Below are 14,112 nucleotides of genomic sequence, written 5' to 3'. Positions count from 1 at the left end.
TGTAAACTGGTTTAGAAAAGTGACTGGACTGCTGGACCTAAATTCACATGTAACCTGTACCCCAGCAACTCCATTCTAGAAGTGCTCCAGGCGTAAGTGGTTACATCTACCAAAGGCCATGTACAAGGATGTTCATAGCAAGATATTCACAACAGCCAAGAACCAGAACTAACTCAAATGTCCATCAATAAGAGTATGGATAATATACATTTAATATATTACTACACGGCAATAAAGAGATGAACTACTGCCAAGTGCAACGTGAGTGACTCTCACTGACACAATACTGCACAAGAATTCGGACACACAAGAGTTCACACTGTGTATGATTCCACTTTTATGGAGTTCAAGGTCAGGCAAAACTAATGCATAATAACGAAAACCTTTGTGGGAGCCGAGGCGAAGGAACGTATTGAGTAGGACACATGATGTACAAATGCATTCAGCTGAACATTTAAAAATCTGTCTATTTTACTCTATGTAAGCTGTAGGGGAACAAAATTTGCCACTTTAAATGGGTCCCTTTGGCATGAGGATTCTTTTAGGGTGGTTATTTTTTTGAAAGCAGAGGATTCAAGAAGTCTGTCTTTGTACCTGCCCCTTAACGGCCTAAAGAACTCAGACAAAGGCCCTGGTCCAGGAAGGGCACTGTCACCGGAGATCTACAAAGAACACGGGTCGGCGCTGGGGGGAGCTGCACAGGGCCGGGAGACCAGAGTCCTCTGTGTGTCCCACTGTCCCTGCGGGCCCAGCAAGCATCTGTCACCAAACATCTGCTTTCCCACCTCCGTGTGAACTGCCTTCTCCCCGCTGAAGTCCCCCACCCCGCACCCCCTTCTCCTCTCAGGCGCCACATCTGTGGCCTCATATTACGGGGCCCCTGTACATACGTAATTACGTCTGGCTTTCTCCTGTTAATCTGTCTCACGTCAATTTAATTCTTTGGCCAGACAGAAGAACCCAGAAGGAGCAGAGCATAATTTTTTCCTCCCCAACGAAGTTGTGACATAAAAATAAGTGACCAAAGAAAGGAAGGGAGGCAAAGAGGGAGAGAGGTTTTGTCAGTCAGAAGTTCTGCCAATTTACCTTTGGCAAATCACTTTAAACTCTTCAAAATTGTTGTCTCATCAATAAAGGAAAGCAATACCAGCCCAATTTTTAAAAAACAGCCTTAAATTAAAAAACAAAACAAAAACAAAAACCTCTGCTACTCAAATCTGAACTCACATCAGTTAAACACAAAACAACTGTAAGGTACATTACCATCATTATTATTCTTGTCGTTATTATTACTTCATATTCAGGAACTAAAACAAATATAGTGCAAGAATTCTCTTGAAGTTGGCTTATTAAGAGAGACCCTCTAGTCAATACTCATAAAATACCTATATTAAATTAATACCTAAATTAACTTAAGATAATTTCGTCTTAGACTTAAGTCTTAACCAAGAAAGTAATTTCACTGTTAATTTACAAATTTATAAATCTCCTTCAAGTACTACTTTCAATCTAATTTTCTTAGGCGTATAATTTAATTACATGACTACTGGGATTCTTTATTGTAGGAAAAATTATTGCAGACTTAAGAAATATGATTTACTTTATAAATCACTGCTTTGTATGCAACTTCCAAGAACACATCCAATGTACAATATTAGGTTACCTTATTATTGTTATTGATGCTATAGTTTGAAAATGGTATGTAAAAGAAAGTCTGGTACTGAAATACTTTACCATTTAATTTTCCTCTGCATTGCCAGAATGTACGCAATCCTTCCAAATATCTGATCAGAAGGGCAAAACTGACAGGTTCTCATCTGTTCTCCTTTTCTTAATATTTATTCTTCGCATATATTTTAATGATCCACAATGTTTAAAACGTACTAATCTTGTGATAAGAGGATACAATGAAGGTCACCCAAACATTGCTGCAGGTGAAGAGCAAATGCTCTGAAAACCAGCACCAAGACACGTAATTGACTGTGAACATCTCTGGGTCCTCACAGACTTTACAAATCACAGGCTAGAGGGGCCAGAGTTAAACAAGAGGCCTGCACTCTGCGAACTCCTGACGCAGCCCCTCATGTCTGCTACTCGGGTAGCACTTTTGATACACTTATGGACAAACAGTGAAGAACCAAATCGTTAAAGTCCTCCAACTCTTCTGAAAGACTGAAAAGTCTTAAATTAAAAACAGAGCCTTAAAAAGTCAAAGCAGTAACACTACCTTCACATTAACAAGGATATTAGAACTGTCAGAGAAAACAATTTAAGGAATGTGGCCAAAAGCCAAAAAAGCTAGGCTTTTTTTTTCCCCTTTCATTCTAAAATGCTGTTATTACATGCTAAAACATGGATGAATCCTGAAAACATACGCTAAGTGAGAGAAGCCGGTCACGGATGACCACATATTACGTGACTTGTGTACAGAGAGTGGCCAGAAGAGGTGAATGCAGAGACGGAAAGTAAGTGAGGCGTTGCCAGAGTTTAGGCGAGGGCGTTAGGAACGGGGGTGACTGTTTCGGTGGACACGGTTTCTTTCTGGGGTGTGGAAAGCGCTACAAAATCAGATGGTGGCAATGGTTGCCCAACTCTGTAAATATACTAAAACCAATAGCAAATGGAAAGCTTTTATGGTATGAGAAACAGATTTCAATAAAGCTGTAAACAAACAAACCAAAAAGCCTACAAAAAACTGCAAGTTAACTCGCTCGCTCACATGTGCCAGGTTTCCAGGTGGTTAAGAGCCACGTGGGGCTACCAGGGTGGACACCGCAGATATAAAGAACGCTGCCATCACCCCGGAGAGTTCTACTGGACAGAACTGCTCCAGAACATTAAAAGGCAAGATAAAATGAGCAATATGGAGAACCTGGCAACTTACGTTACTTACTACCAACGAAACCATGTCCATCCAGCAATATGTGCGGCCGGACCTGGTCTACAACAGAGAACAGGACGCGCGAGTGGAGAGTTACCACGGTCCCCTGCACACAGGTATGAAAGAGGCTGGAGAGAGGGAAAAGAATGCCCAGATTCTCCTGACTCCTCCAAAGGCTGGGAGAAATCACGGTGTTCCTCTTTTTGTCAGGGCAGCGGCCCAGCAATCAACATCTAAGCCTGGGCGACGTCCTCGGAAAAGTAGAAGATTGATAATTCCCGTGCAAGAGCCAACAAAGAACTGAACGGACGGCTGAAGGTAAGTTAGGGTGAGTACATGCCATGTGATGGAGTTTATTATTTTTACATTTAGGTAAAAACAGCACAAATCATTTTCAGAAAATTTCATTTATATAATGTCATTTAAATAAAAATGTCTGTAATGATCCACTCATAACTTATGATGATGCTTCTGTGCCATTTTAAAAGTCAAGACTGTTGCATCCTGCTAATTTCTCATTTTGCTGTGTAAAGCTCTGTTCTGTTTGTTTTATACTGACATCAAGTGGCAACAGCACAGAATGCAGTTTACCAAACCTTTTCTACGCTGTCTGAAAACCTAAAGGGATTTTAAGATAGAACGTCGATATTCTTTACAGGTCTGAGTAGGTGAGGCAACCTGGAGAATGCCTAAAGCTCCCAGTCCAGTCCAGGTGCCTCGGAATCCTCTCGGTAAGGAATGCGTCCCCTTGGGGGTTCTGCCACCGTGAGCGGATGACCTTGGGCAAGCCGGTGTGCCTTTCCAGCCTCACTGCTCATCCCTAAAACGTGGCTTACGGTAAGACCAATGTCAAAGACGGGGTGTGAACATTCAAGGAGATGTAAATGCAAAATGACTAAAACACTGCCAGGCACACAGGAAGAGCTCCATACATACCAGCTACCAATTCCGATCCCCCTACTGAAATACAAGTATCAAAGGAAGTGCTATCACCTCTCTGTCAACTTCTTTAAGTCTCTGCCTTCCAAGCTGCCAGCCTTCTGAGAAGGTAGGAACCTCCAGCAAGGGCCAGGGAGGATGTTCAGGTGTGAAGCACTGAAGGGAAGAGGGAGGACATCAAAGGCCAGCTTTTCTTCACTCACAATCACCCCTGATGCTAATACCGTTTGGGACGTACGTGTCTGAGTCGACCGGATAAACCACTTTGACTAACCACTGCCAATTCAATAGATCAGCGCTGTTTTTCCCACACGCTGGACAGAAAAGAGCAAAAGAAGAATGTCATGTCGCCAGAGCTCGCACCTCACTGCGTGAGCTCTACTAACTTCCAAACACTTTAATAACCACTTAAGTTTATTCCGAAAACACCTTTTAAAGTTTTTACAAATAAGTCTAATTAGACAATTTTTCAAATCAAACAATTTTTCAAAATTTCAAACCGGTGGAAAGAAACTCAAGTCATATAAAATAAGGACTCCCAATTTAAACATCTGCTTATGGCTGAATATCTAGACTTCGAACCTACCACCTCCTTCCCCGACCCTGGCCCCAAGACTGCTCACTTAGTTCTATACCCTGTTCTGATTTCAGAAGACGTGTGGCCATTTTCCGGCTTGACACACTCACTGTTTGTCAAGTCCCTTGACCCGTGCCCCAAGAGAAACCCCACTCCTGGCTTTGAGATGGACTGTGTCGCCCTCTCTAGTCTACGAGCACACACACAGGGGTGTGGCCTGCGGGTTATGGACACGGACCCTGCGTGGCCCCCCCACAGCTCCGCTGAGGTCTAGCACAGGCCGGTGGGAGACACCGTCCTCGGAAGGTGCTTTCCGGTTTCCCAGAGATATTTCCAGCGAAGGAAGCTGAATACGCCTCACCTACCTTTTTAACTCTTCCCCCACCTCGCTCTCAGCTGGCGCTAACCACGCCAACCCATACTTGTCCAAATCTATTGGCAATTCTTGAACTAGTCTGAAGACAGCAAAGTTAAACCACTCCCAACCGGGGGGGATAACCCTAACCAGGAAAGGAACTGGGGGGACATGATTAGTTTTAACCTTTAACCTTTTGGCTCTACATAAATGTGGGGCAGGATTGGCCTGAAAAAGGGGGAGGGAGAGTCTGGCCACCACGTAGGCCCCCATTAAACCCTGAGCAACTCAGGCAAGTAGTGGGTTTTCGTACCAGTGGGGAACGGAACTGTTTTCAGCTGCCTGGCGCAGGGTCCGTGGATCTGTCAGACGTTAGCGTCTGTGAGACAGCTAAAGTGTTAAGAGAGGAGCTCTGGTTACTCCCTCGACTTGTGCATCTGAGTCCAGACTTGCTCTGATTCTCAGGCCTGAGATAAAGCCGCCTGAAGAGAAGAGCAACAGGAAGAGGAAGCCCCACATCCACCAGCAGCAGGAAGCAACCGCACGGCCCAGAAAGGCCTACACGCAGCTTTCACACCACCATTAACCCAACCAAATCCGCGGATTTACATCCGGGGGACTAGGGAACATCTTCAAAACGTTAAATGTCTGGGACTCAAAACAACTTAAATTCAGGGTGTTAGGAGGCCAGTGAACGAACAAGGAATGTACTTACATCGCTTGAAGAGACTGTTCCTGTTTCAACAGCAACACCGCTACCACGCAGTTTCTATTACGAAATAAATAACTTATTACTTAGTTTTGTTTTTAATTTTATCCTACTTCATAAGCTTACGAAAGAGAGCTAAGCAAATTTTATCACTGTTTTCCTAATCCTACTGAATGGAGTATCATCAACTAATAAAAAGCGTGGGGATGATACGAAATATTCTAAACGTCGTTACACTCTTCCGGATAATATCTTAATCAATAAATTATTTTAAAAGAAACAATAATAAACTGAATACTAAGTTCCAATTACATTTCATAAGTGAAGCGAGCGCAAATTTCCAAGTCTCAGGATTTACTTCCTGAGTCATTTTTCCAATGAGACAACTGTCTTAAGCTGAACTATCTACACGATACTCTGTGGCAAAGCTTTCAAAACAGGTGCCTGATGATGGGAAGATACTACATGGAACTTAAAAAATTAGGTTATCCACAGCAATGCTAACACATTATAATGACAATCAGAACCTCATCTGTTACACAGAAATAACCAAAGAAAATTTAAGGTAGAAAGTCAGAAGCTGAATATGCAAGAGAAAAGTGATAATGAATTTCTGAAAGGAAATTTTTATTTTGTTTTATTCAATAACTTATCTACTAAGTGCCAGGCATGAGCCCCTATAACCCAAGTATAACGGTTAAACTATTGGGAAAAAGGCTCCTAAATGTCTCTATAAAGTCAAAGAACAAAATATCCAAACTGGCACCTAATTCAGACTTTTGAAAGTCTACTTCTATCAGAATCATGAAAATGTGGTCCTTTTTATGAGGGAGAAAGCGCTTACGATAGAGAAAAAGAGACCTTGCAGATACAGTGCTATCACGTGGCATTTAAGCAAAGTAGAAAATAAAAGCCCGAACAAGCCTCTGCTTCATGCCTGTCACTACACCCTGATCAAAGGCTGTGGACAAGTGTCTGCCCACAGCAAGGGTGGTAGCCAGCCAGAGCCCAGCGGAAGCCGTGACCAGACTCTGAGGCACGGCTAGACGGGCCTGAAGCCTCTCCCTGGGGCAGGACGTGCAAAGCAGCAACGCCAGACAGTAACTGAACAAGGCCAAAGACTCGGCGATAAAAAGAGCAAGCGCGCTGGAAAGATACAGAAAGGTCTTTAAGAGCGTCTGTCTCACACCAATTCTAATGAAAAGTGTTCCAGACACTGAAATCTCTGCTTCCACTAGTGACCGGAGAAATATCCCCCCAATTGCTGGACATGGTTACAACCACAGCTAATCATTCTAAAACTAACCAATTATCTGTGAGGCAGAGCATAAATGTTACTCCTACGGGGAAAAGTCTAAGATGGAACAACCCCTAATGTTAGCGGCACACTGCAGCGTGCATTCTTTGCTACCAGATCTCATTTTATGAGTCCAGCTAGCATAGAGCCTTATTACCACCAGACCACGCCTAACACTGAAGCAGAATGAAGTTTCTTCAAAGGGAGAACTAATCTCATAAGAGGAAAAAGAAAGGGGGGGGCGGGTTACCTCTTTAAGCGCTCTGATCCCAAATGATACACATGTAGAAATAAATACATCTCATCTTCACATAGTATTTTTCATGTTCTAAGTACCTTCTTTTTGAAATATCTCACAAACTCAGTAAAATCTGCAAAACCTGTGACTCTTGTAAAAGTACTTTTAAAAACTAAGCCCAAAAGAGTGTTAAAGTGTATGCTGATGACAGAAAAAACAACTGATTTTGTTCAAGACACTTCAAAATCTCCCTATCCAAAGAGAAAAGGTCAGTAGGCTCCCCCCGCAAAAAGGCAGGCAACGATAAGACAAAAAATAAATCGAAGCAAAATGCATGGTGTCTCTCTCATACTTCAATTTAAAATCTACTAAAATCATAAAGTCACCAGCAACCTAAATTACAACTTTCCAAACCTTCATTTCAAATAGGCCCTTACTTGTCATCTAGCCCTGAGGCCACCAGGCCTCCCAGCACGGCTTCTCCTGGCCCATCCTCCATGTCCCGCCCACACCAAAGCTCGCCCCCTCCTGCCTTTCCTTCCGGATACAGATACGCCGCCCTCCCCACCCAGGTCAGCTCGCTCCTCTCCACGGCTCGCTCCCTCCAAGCACCCTCACCACCTCTCACTTGGTCACCGGACACCTAAAGGAAAAGCAACCCTCCACTGAGCTGTCAGGAGTGTCCGGCCATCCGCCCTGCACTGGGGAACCGAGAAGACAAAAGGGAAAACTCGTCATCTGCCAGCCGTCACCCTGAAAGCTGTCCTCCTCCACGAAGAAACGGGCTCGAGGGCCCTGACAGCAGCGGGACCACAGCAAGCAGGCTTCGTGTTTCCCTTTGGGCTTAAATGCAACCCCACAAGGACACGGTAAAATCCTAAGTGGGAGTCACTGAGGGAGACATCCTCTCGGGCTGGAGAGAGCAGCCCCAGTTCACCCAGTGGTGCCTGGGACGGCCTCCTGGCCAGGACTAGAGGCGGGCTGCCTAATGAGCTGTCCCGTGCTGTCTGCAGTCTGAAGCCCTCCTGGCAGCCGCCAGGGCCAGTTTATTTATTGGTGTGACTAGTCAGACAGTTTGGCCTGGGTATGTGACCAGAGGGCATAAAGGAACCACTGCACACTTTCGAAGAACTCTCCCCAAACCAAGACTCCTGGCACCGATCTGGGTGGTCCAGGGTCCCAGGGCAGAAATGCTCGCCCATCGCACTGTCTCTCCTCCTCTCTCGTGAGCCTCACACGAGTGTACCCTTGGAGTTGTGTGCGTCCTTCCAATCCTCCAACCCGTGTGATCTCGGCAGCCACCTTCCTGGAAGGGAAATCCTCCCTACCTGCTGAAATGCATGAAGGGAAAATCCCGAGTGACAGAGGAGACAGGAAGCTCTGAGCTGAAGCCAGTTACAGGCAGAAAAGGTGAAGCCCCTACCAGACCTGCAAGGAACATGGCTGACTCATCAAACTCAGAATGCCTCTTTTTTAACAGAGTTTTTGTAATTTCACATAATTACCATAAATAGCTTTAGAGAACATGGACGTTATGTTCTTTTCAAAGATACTAAGAGGAATGTCTTTTACCTGTGAACTCAGCTGAGTCTTTATCCAATTGAAATAGTAATTTAAGTCACTGCCTTCCATCAATTCTTTTCCCCAAGCTGCTAACTTGGCAATAATTCTTGCTGCCTGAAAAATAAGAAATACATTTGAATATTATCCTGATTCTAAAAATCACACCATAGACCCTAAGAAACAGGACTCATAACCATTTTGCTGCAGGATTTCTTTTAGCACTCAACTCCTCCAAAGATAATAGATATTTCATTTTTAAAAATATTTCTAATATGGTCAAAGGTAGTTTTAAATAGTTCCGTTAACGTGAACCAAAACCAGTTGTGTTTTAAGAATTTCACGATATTCCCTGCATTATTCTGAGTTTCAAAAGTAAGATTAGGATTCATTATAAGACCAGCAAAAATCAAAGAACACAAAAATCCTTCTTTGTGACTTTCACCGAATCAGTTGCCAGAGTTCTGAGCAATGGCTCCAACGAACTGCCAGCCGCTGCCTCGGCCACTCAGGCCCCTGCGAGCTCTCGGTTCCAAACCTGTGTCTCGGTATAAAGTATATCCTGGGTATTGGTATAAAATATATCCTGGGTATTGGACAGTCATCTCTCTCAGTAGAAGCAAACACCCTTTTCTCCTCACTCAAAAACTTCTCAATTTTCTTCAAGCTATAAAATGAATCACGAAGAGAGGGTGGGAGGGAGATGCAAGAGGGAGGAGATATGGGGATAGATGTATACGTATAGCTGATTCACTCTGTTATACAGCAGAAACTAACACCATTGTAAAGCAATTATACTCCAATAAAGATGTTAAAAAAAATGAATCATGAATATTTTTATTAAATAGGCAGTATAAGTATATTTTATCAAATCATCATGTTGTACACTTTAAATACCTTATAATTTTGTCAATTACACCCCAATAAATCTGGAAATATATAGATATAGATATACCAGGGGGAGGGGGGAAAAGCAGTATAAACTACTACTTCTCCACCCACAAACCCAATTTAATAAATATTCTTTGAGTACTTTCTATAAGCAAGTTAGTGTTTCAAAGCTCTCATCATTCAGCAAGAGTTAATCCTATTAGAGACCGTGAAGGCTGATTAGCTAAGCCAAAAATACACTGAGGTCTGTTCCCAGACTTGCACACAGCGAGCGAGGTGACAGAGGGCAGCGTGTGTCGTGGCACATTCGGGAGCCTGCACCACGGGGGAGGGGGGGCAGAGCCCAGCACCCCGACGCCCTCACTTTGCAGTGACATGCAGTCGTCTTCACGTGCCTCGCTAAGTGAGTTCACAGACACGCTATCTAACTTAAACTGACCTGTCACAAAACAGATAAGTGACACGAAAGGATCCCTATAAGGAAACTGGAAATTGAAAAGCTGATCAGCAGTGTAAGCACAAGCTAAGGGGCAAAGACAGAGGAACACGAGGCCTGGCGCTTCCTCTCCGAGCACAAGCTCTTCATCAGCACGGGGTAAACCAATGAGCGTCTGACCCTCAAAATGTGAAAGATTAGCCAAAAGTAACTGAAATCATAAAGAAATGGAAACACAGACTTGGCTACACCATGAATAACGATGAATCTTACCCTAAATGTGTATTTGGCCTTTAACACATTTGTCAATTTTATTATAAGACCATCAAAATTAGGAAAATGTTTAAATCATGTTTCCAGACAGTGAAAACAAGCCTCTACACAATTTGAAAGCAGAAAATATATTACTGTTTTTTTTAAAATACTCTTTAAAATAGTTTATTTCATGGGTCATCCTTTTTAATTTCTTTTTACGAATGTTTCATACAATATATGAACATACTAATACATAAATGAATACAGATATATATGGAGAGAAAGAGAAAGCGTGTGCTCAAAACTGTTTCACTGACAGTGGATCTTGCTGCGAAAATGTAGACATCTATGAAATGCAGCCTCAGGAGCGTCCCCTGCAGCCCACAATACGCTAGGAACAGAAAAGGCCTGTACAAGGACTGATTCTCTGATCGTCCTCTCAGACCTGCTCAGTGTTAACACTTCAAAAGATAGCCTTTCAGGCTAAGTTTAAAACAGAAGTGTATCTAAGATATTAAAAAGCAATTAATTAACTACTTAATTAAAATAAAAATTAAACACAACAGCTGCTTCAAAGCAAAATTTAATTTCTATAGTAAAATGCAGTTAATTCTGTCACAGACCACCTAAAGCTGTTTGCACATGGGAATTTACCACACTTTATTTTTAAATTTTTATTTATTTATTTGTTTGTTGTTTGTTTGTTTATGGCTGCGTTGGGTCTTCATTGCCGTGTGCGGGCTTTCTCTAGTTGCGGTGAGCAGGGGCTACTCTTCGTTGAGGTGCGCGAGCTTCTCATTGCAGTGGCTTCTCTTGTTGCGGAGCACGGGCTCTAGGCACACGGGCTTCAGTAGTTGTGGCTTGCGGGCTCTAGAGCATAGGCTCAGTAGTTGTGGCGCATGGGCTTAGCTGCTCCACAGCATGTGGGATCTTCCTGGACTAGGGCTCGAACCCATGTCCCCTGAACTGGCAGGAGGTTTGTAACCACTGCGCCACCAGGGAAGCCCTACCAAAGGCTTTTATCTCAATGAGCTCATCAAATGCTCTACAAACTTGAACTGTGTCAAAGCAACCCTGCCTCCTCTGACCTCCCAACACCCCACATTACTAACATCCAATAAGGAAGCGCTGCTTTGAAAAGTCAACGTCAGAGCGGTCACTCCTCTGGGTACTGGGACATTACCAAGTCACAACCGGCCCGGGTGCATTTCTTCCCTGAATCAGAAATGTGACCAATTCAAAACTTACCATATGAACAGTAAAGAGATCCTGGCGATTCAACATGGGCAGAAAGTAGGACCAGGCAGTGTTCTTGCTACGTTTAGCATAGTCAAAGAAAATGCTAACGCGCTGGTGATTTTCCTAAAAGAAATAAACATCACTGATCAGAACGCATTTTCCTAAAGAATGTAACGATTATACACTGCTTCTCAGCCTTTCATTTTATGTCCCCCTCAATCCATGTTTTCTCTTTCCAGTCGGTATGAGATTTGTCTCCCTGTTATTATTACAATGGGGCAGGGGGTGACGATGGGGGCAGGGGGAGATAGTTTTAAGTAAAATCACCTTTAATTATTATGATTAGTTTAAATCAGGTGAGCCACGATAACAGACCCCCACCCCCACCCCCCGCAGGTGTAGCACCTGAGTTACATCTCTCCTCAGCCTGCCCCTCAGTGCTGTCTGGACACCTCCACCCTCCTTCCACACAAACAAAATCGGGAAGGGCAGGGAGATCCCAATTCAGCTCTCGATGGGAGGACCAGCAGGAAGCACTTCAAGCTACTCACAGACAGGCCAGGGAAACAGGGCATCAGAGAAACCTCGGACATCTGGGTTACCCTTACACACTGTGACAGGAAAATCGGGGCACATAACGACAGCAAAGAACAGCATAGCATACCAGCAGGTAGATCAGAGGAACGATTACTTCTTAGTTGAAACCATGCAAACTCTACCTGTCACTGAAATTTTCTCTGCATATCGCTGGCTGAAATCCACTATCTGGTTCACTAAGTGAACACGGTGGTTAAGTAGCAATATTTGGTAAACAGCACAAATAACCACATAAACAATAATTTTAACTCTCAGATCAACATTTAAATCTTTTTAAATACAGTGGTTTTAACTTTGGTCTGTGCTAGCAGTTACCTATTTGAGGAGTAGACTACTATCTCTTTAAGTAACAAATCATTATAGTCTAGACTAACAACTGAAATAGTTATGATAACGAGTTCATCAAAGAACTCGAAGTTCAGGTAGGTCTTCATTAACTCCACTGGTGGACTATTTTCAAAGCTAAAATTGTAATTCTCATTGTACATGTAAATTAACAAAGTCCCCTACACACAGAAAGAGCAGAAACTGTCACACGTTTAACTAAGGTTAAAACCCATCTTCCTCAACAAGTCCTTCATGGATTTGATTCCTGCTTAAAAACGCACCTCCAGCCACTGCCACTCCAAGCACCCAAATCCACACCTTTAACAGAATAAGGATAAAGCCCTCTCAGAGGCACTGAGCAACTGATACTAATATGCGAGCACAGAAAACATTTTAATCTTCAAAATTATGTGCTAAAAACTAAACACGTGAGGAAAAACAAGCAATTCTTCCCCCAAAGTATTCCATTCGGATGTGTTAAGAATAAAAAGACTGGATTGGAAATGTGTAACAATAGTCTTTAAATGTCACACAGACTCACGTGGTGAAAGTGTGCGCAAATTTCTCGATGTAACCCAAATTTTACCAATAAGATCAATTGTCAGAATACGTTTAATCAGTAGCTAAGGATAATGGCAGCTACCTACGTCTAAATCTCTCCACAGATCTTTCATTAACACAGGTCAACAAGAACAAATGAAACTATACACGTGAAGATGTCCTGCCTCGGACACCGCCTTGATTGGCAAAAATGTAAAAACCTGACAGTGCCTTCTGTTGGCAAAGCTGTAGGGAAACAGGCATTCTCAGACGGTGGGAATACAAAATGGAATATTTGGCATTATCTTAACAAAACTGCATACGTGGTTCTCTTTTATCCAGAAATCCCATTTCTAAGGATTTACCATGAAGTACACTCCCAACAATAGGAAAACACATTTGCATAAGGTTATTATCTTCATTATTTCTAATTACAAAATATCGTAACTGCTTTCTGCCCGACATCTTAGCGAGGCCTCAGTGGTAGCAGCTGCCCTCCAAGCTTGAGATGCCCCCAAAGAGAAAGATGCCAGAAAGTCGGCCACTAAGGACAAAGACCCGGAGAACGATCTAAGGGCAAAGCCAAAAAGAAGAAGTGGTCCAAAGGCAGAATTCCGGACAGGCTCAGGAACCTGGTCTTCGTAACAAGGCCGCACGCGGCCAACTCGGTAGGAAGCTCGCAACCCCAGCTGTCGCCTCTGAGAGACGGGAAGATTCGTGCTTCCCTGACCAGGCCAGCCCGTCAGGAGCTCCACAGGAAAAGACCTAGTGATGGCTTTTAAAACAGCTCAAGTAACTTACACGAGAAACACCAGAGGTGGAGATGCCCCAGCTGCTGGGAAGATGCATGAGTGGTCCCACCAACTGCCCATTTTGAAAAATAAAACTTTATTAAACCCAGTATATGTGTACCTGAACCAACCTCAATGGCTATTACATCAGAGGCCGATTAAGTAAAATATGGTATATCTACTAATGTCCTCTGTAGCTGTCAAAAAAAATATGGGAGATTGAACTGAAATGGAATGATTTCTGGCATATTGTTAAGTGAAACAAACAAAATACAACAGACTACGTCTAGTATGTATTTCTGTATAAGAAAGAGAGGGAAATAAGAAAATACATGTGTACCTGTACGCAATAAGAAAAACAGGAAGGACAAACAGAAGTCTACGACATTATGACCTACAAGAGGTGGGTGGGAGTGTGGGCAAGGGGGACTGGGGACACACCTTTCTGTATAGTTTTGACTTCTGGAAGCATGTAAACGT

The 14,112-nt window shown here is 43.2% G+C and overlaps 1 protein-coding gene across 12 annotated transcripts in view; it reads right to left on the bottom strand.

The window, feature by feature from the left end:
• Positions 1 to 14,112, bottom strand: part of ATP6V1H (ATPase H+ transporting V1 subunit H) — a 96,572-nt gene that overhangs the window by 38,904 nt on the left and 43,556 nt on the right. For 10 of the 12 annotated variants that reach the window (XR_003437419.1, XM_027128098.1, XM_027128096.1 and 7 more), the window contains 4 exons: positions 11,387 to 11,500; positions 8,569 to 8,673; positions 5,468 to 5,521; positions 3,875 to 3,976 (listed from right to left, as the gene is read on the bottom strand). Coding sequence is in view for 11 of the 12 variants with exons in the window: in XM_027128098.1 (XP_026983899.1) it covers positions 3,875 to 3,976; positions 5,468 to 5,521; positions 8,569 to 8,673; positions 11,387 to 11,500 (375 nt within the window). In the remaining variant the exon portion in view is untranslated. The remainder of the gene's footprint in view (positions 1 to 3,874; positions 3,977 to 5,467; positions 5,522 to 8,568; positions 8,674 to 11,386; positions 11,501 to 14,112) is intronic. The other 2 variants (XM_027128102.1, XM_027128103.1) reach the window with 2 other exon arrangements.

The sequence above is a fragment of the Aethalodelphis obliquidens genome, unplaced genomic scaffold, assembly GCF_003676395.1.
Source record: "Aethalodelphis obliquidens isolate GAN/ISIS:26980383/991018 unplaced genomic scaffold, ASM367639v1 scaffold33, whole genome shotgun sequence".
Classification (NCBI taxonomy): domain Eukaryota; kingdom Metazoa; phylum Chordata; class Mammalia; order Artiodactyla; family Delphinidae; genus Aethalodelphis; species Aethalodelphis obliquidens.
The sequence above is the reverse complement of the archived record's forward strand: the minus strand, read 5'-3'. Positions and strand labels throughout refer to the sequence as shown.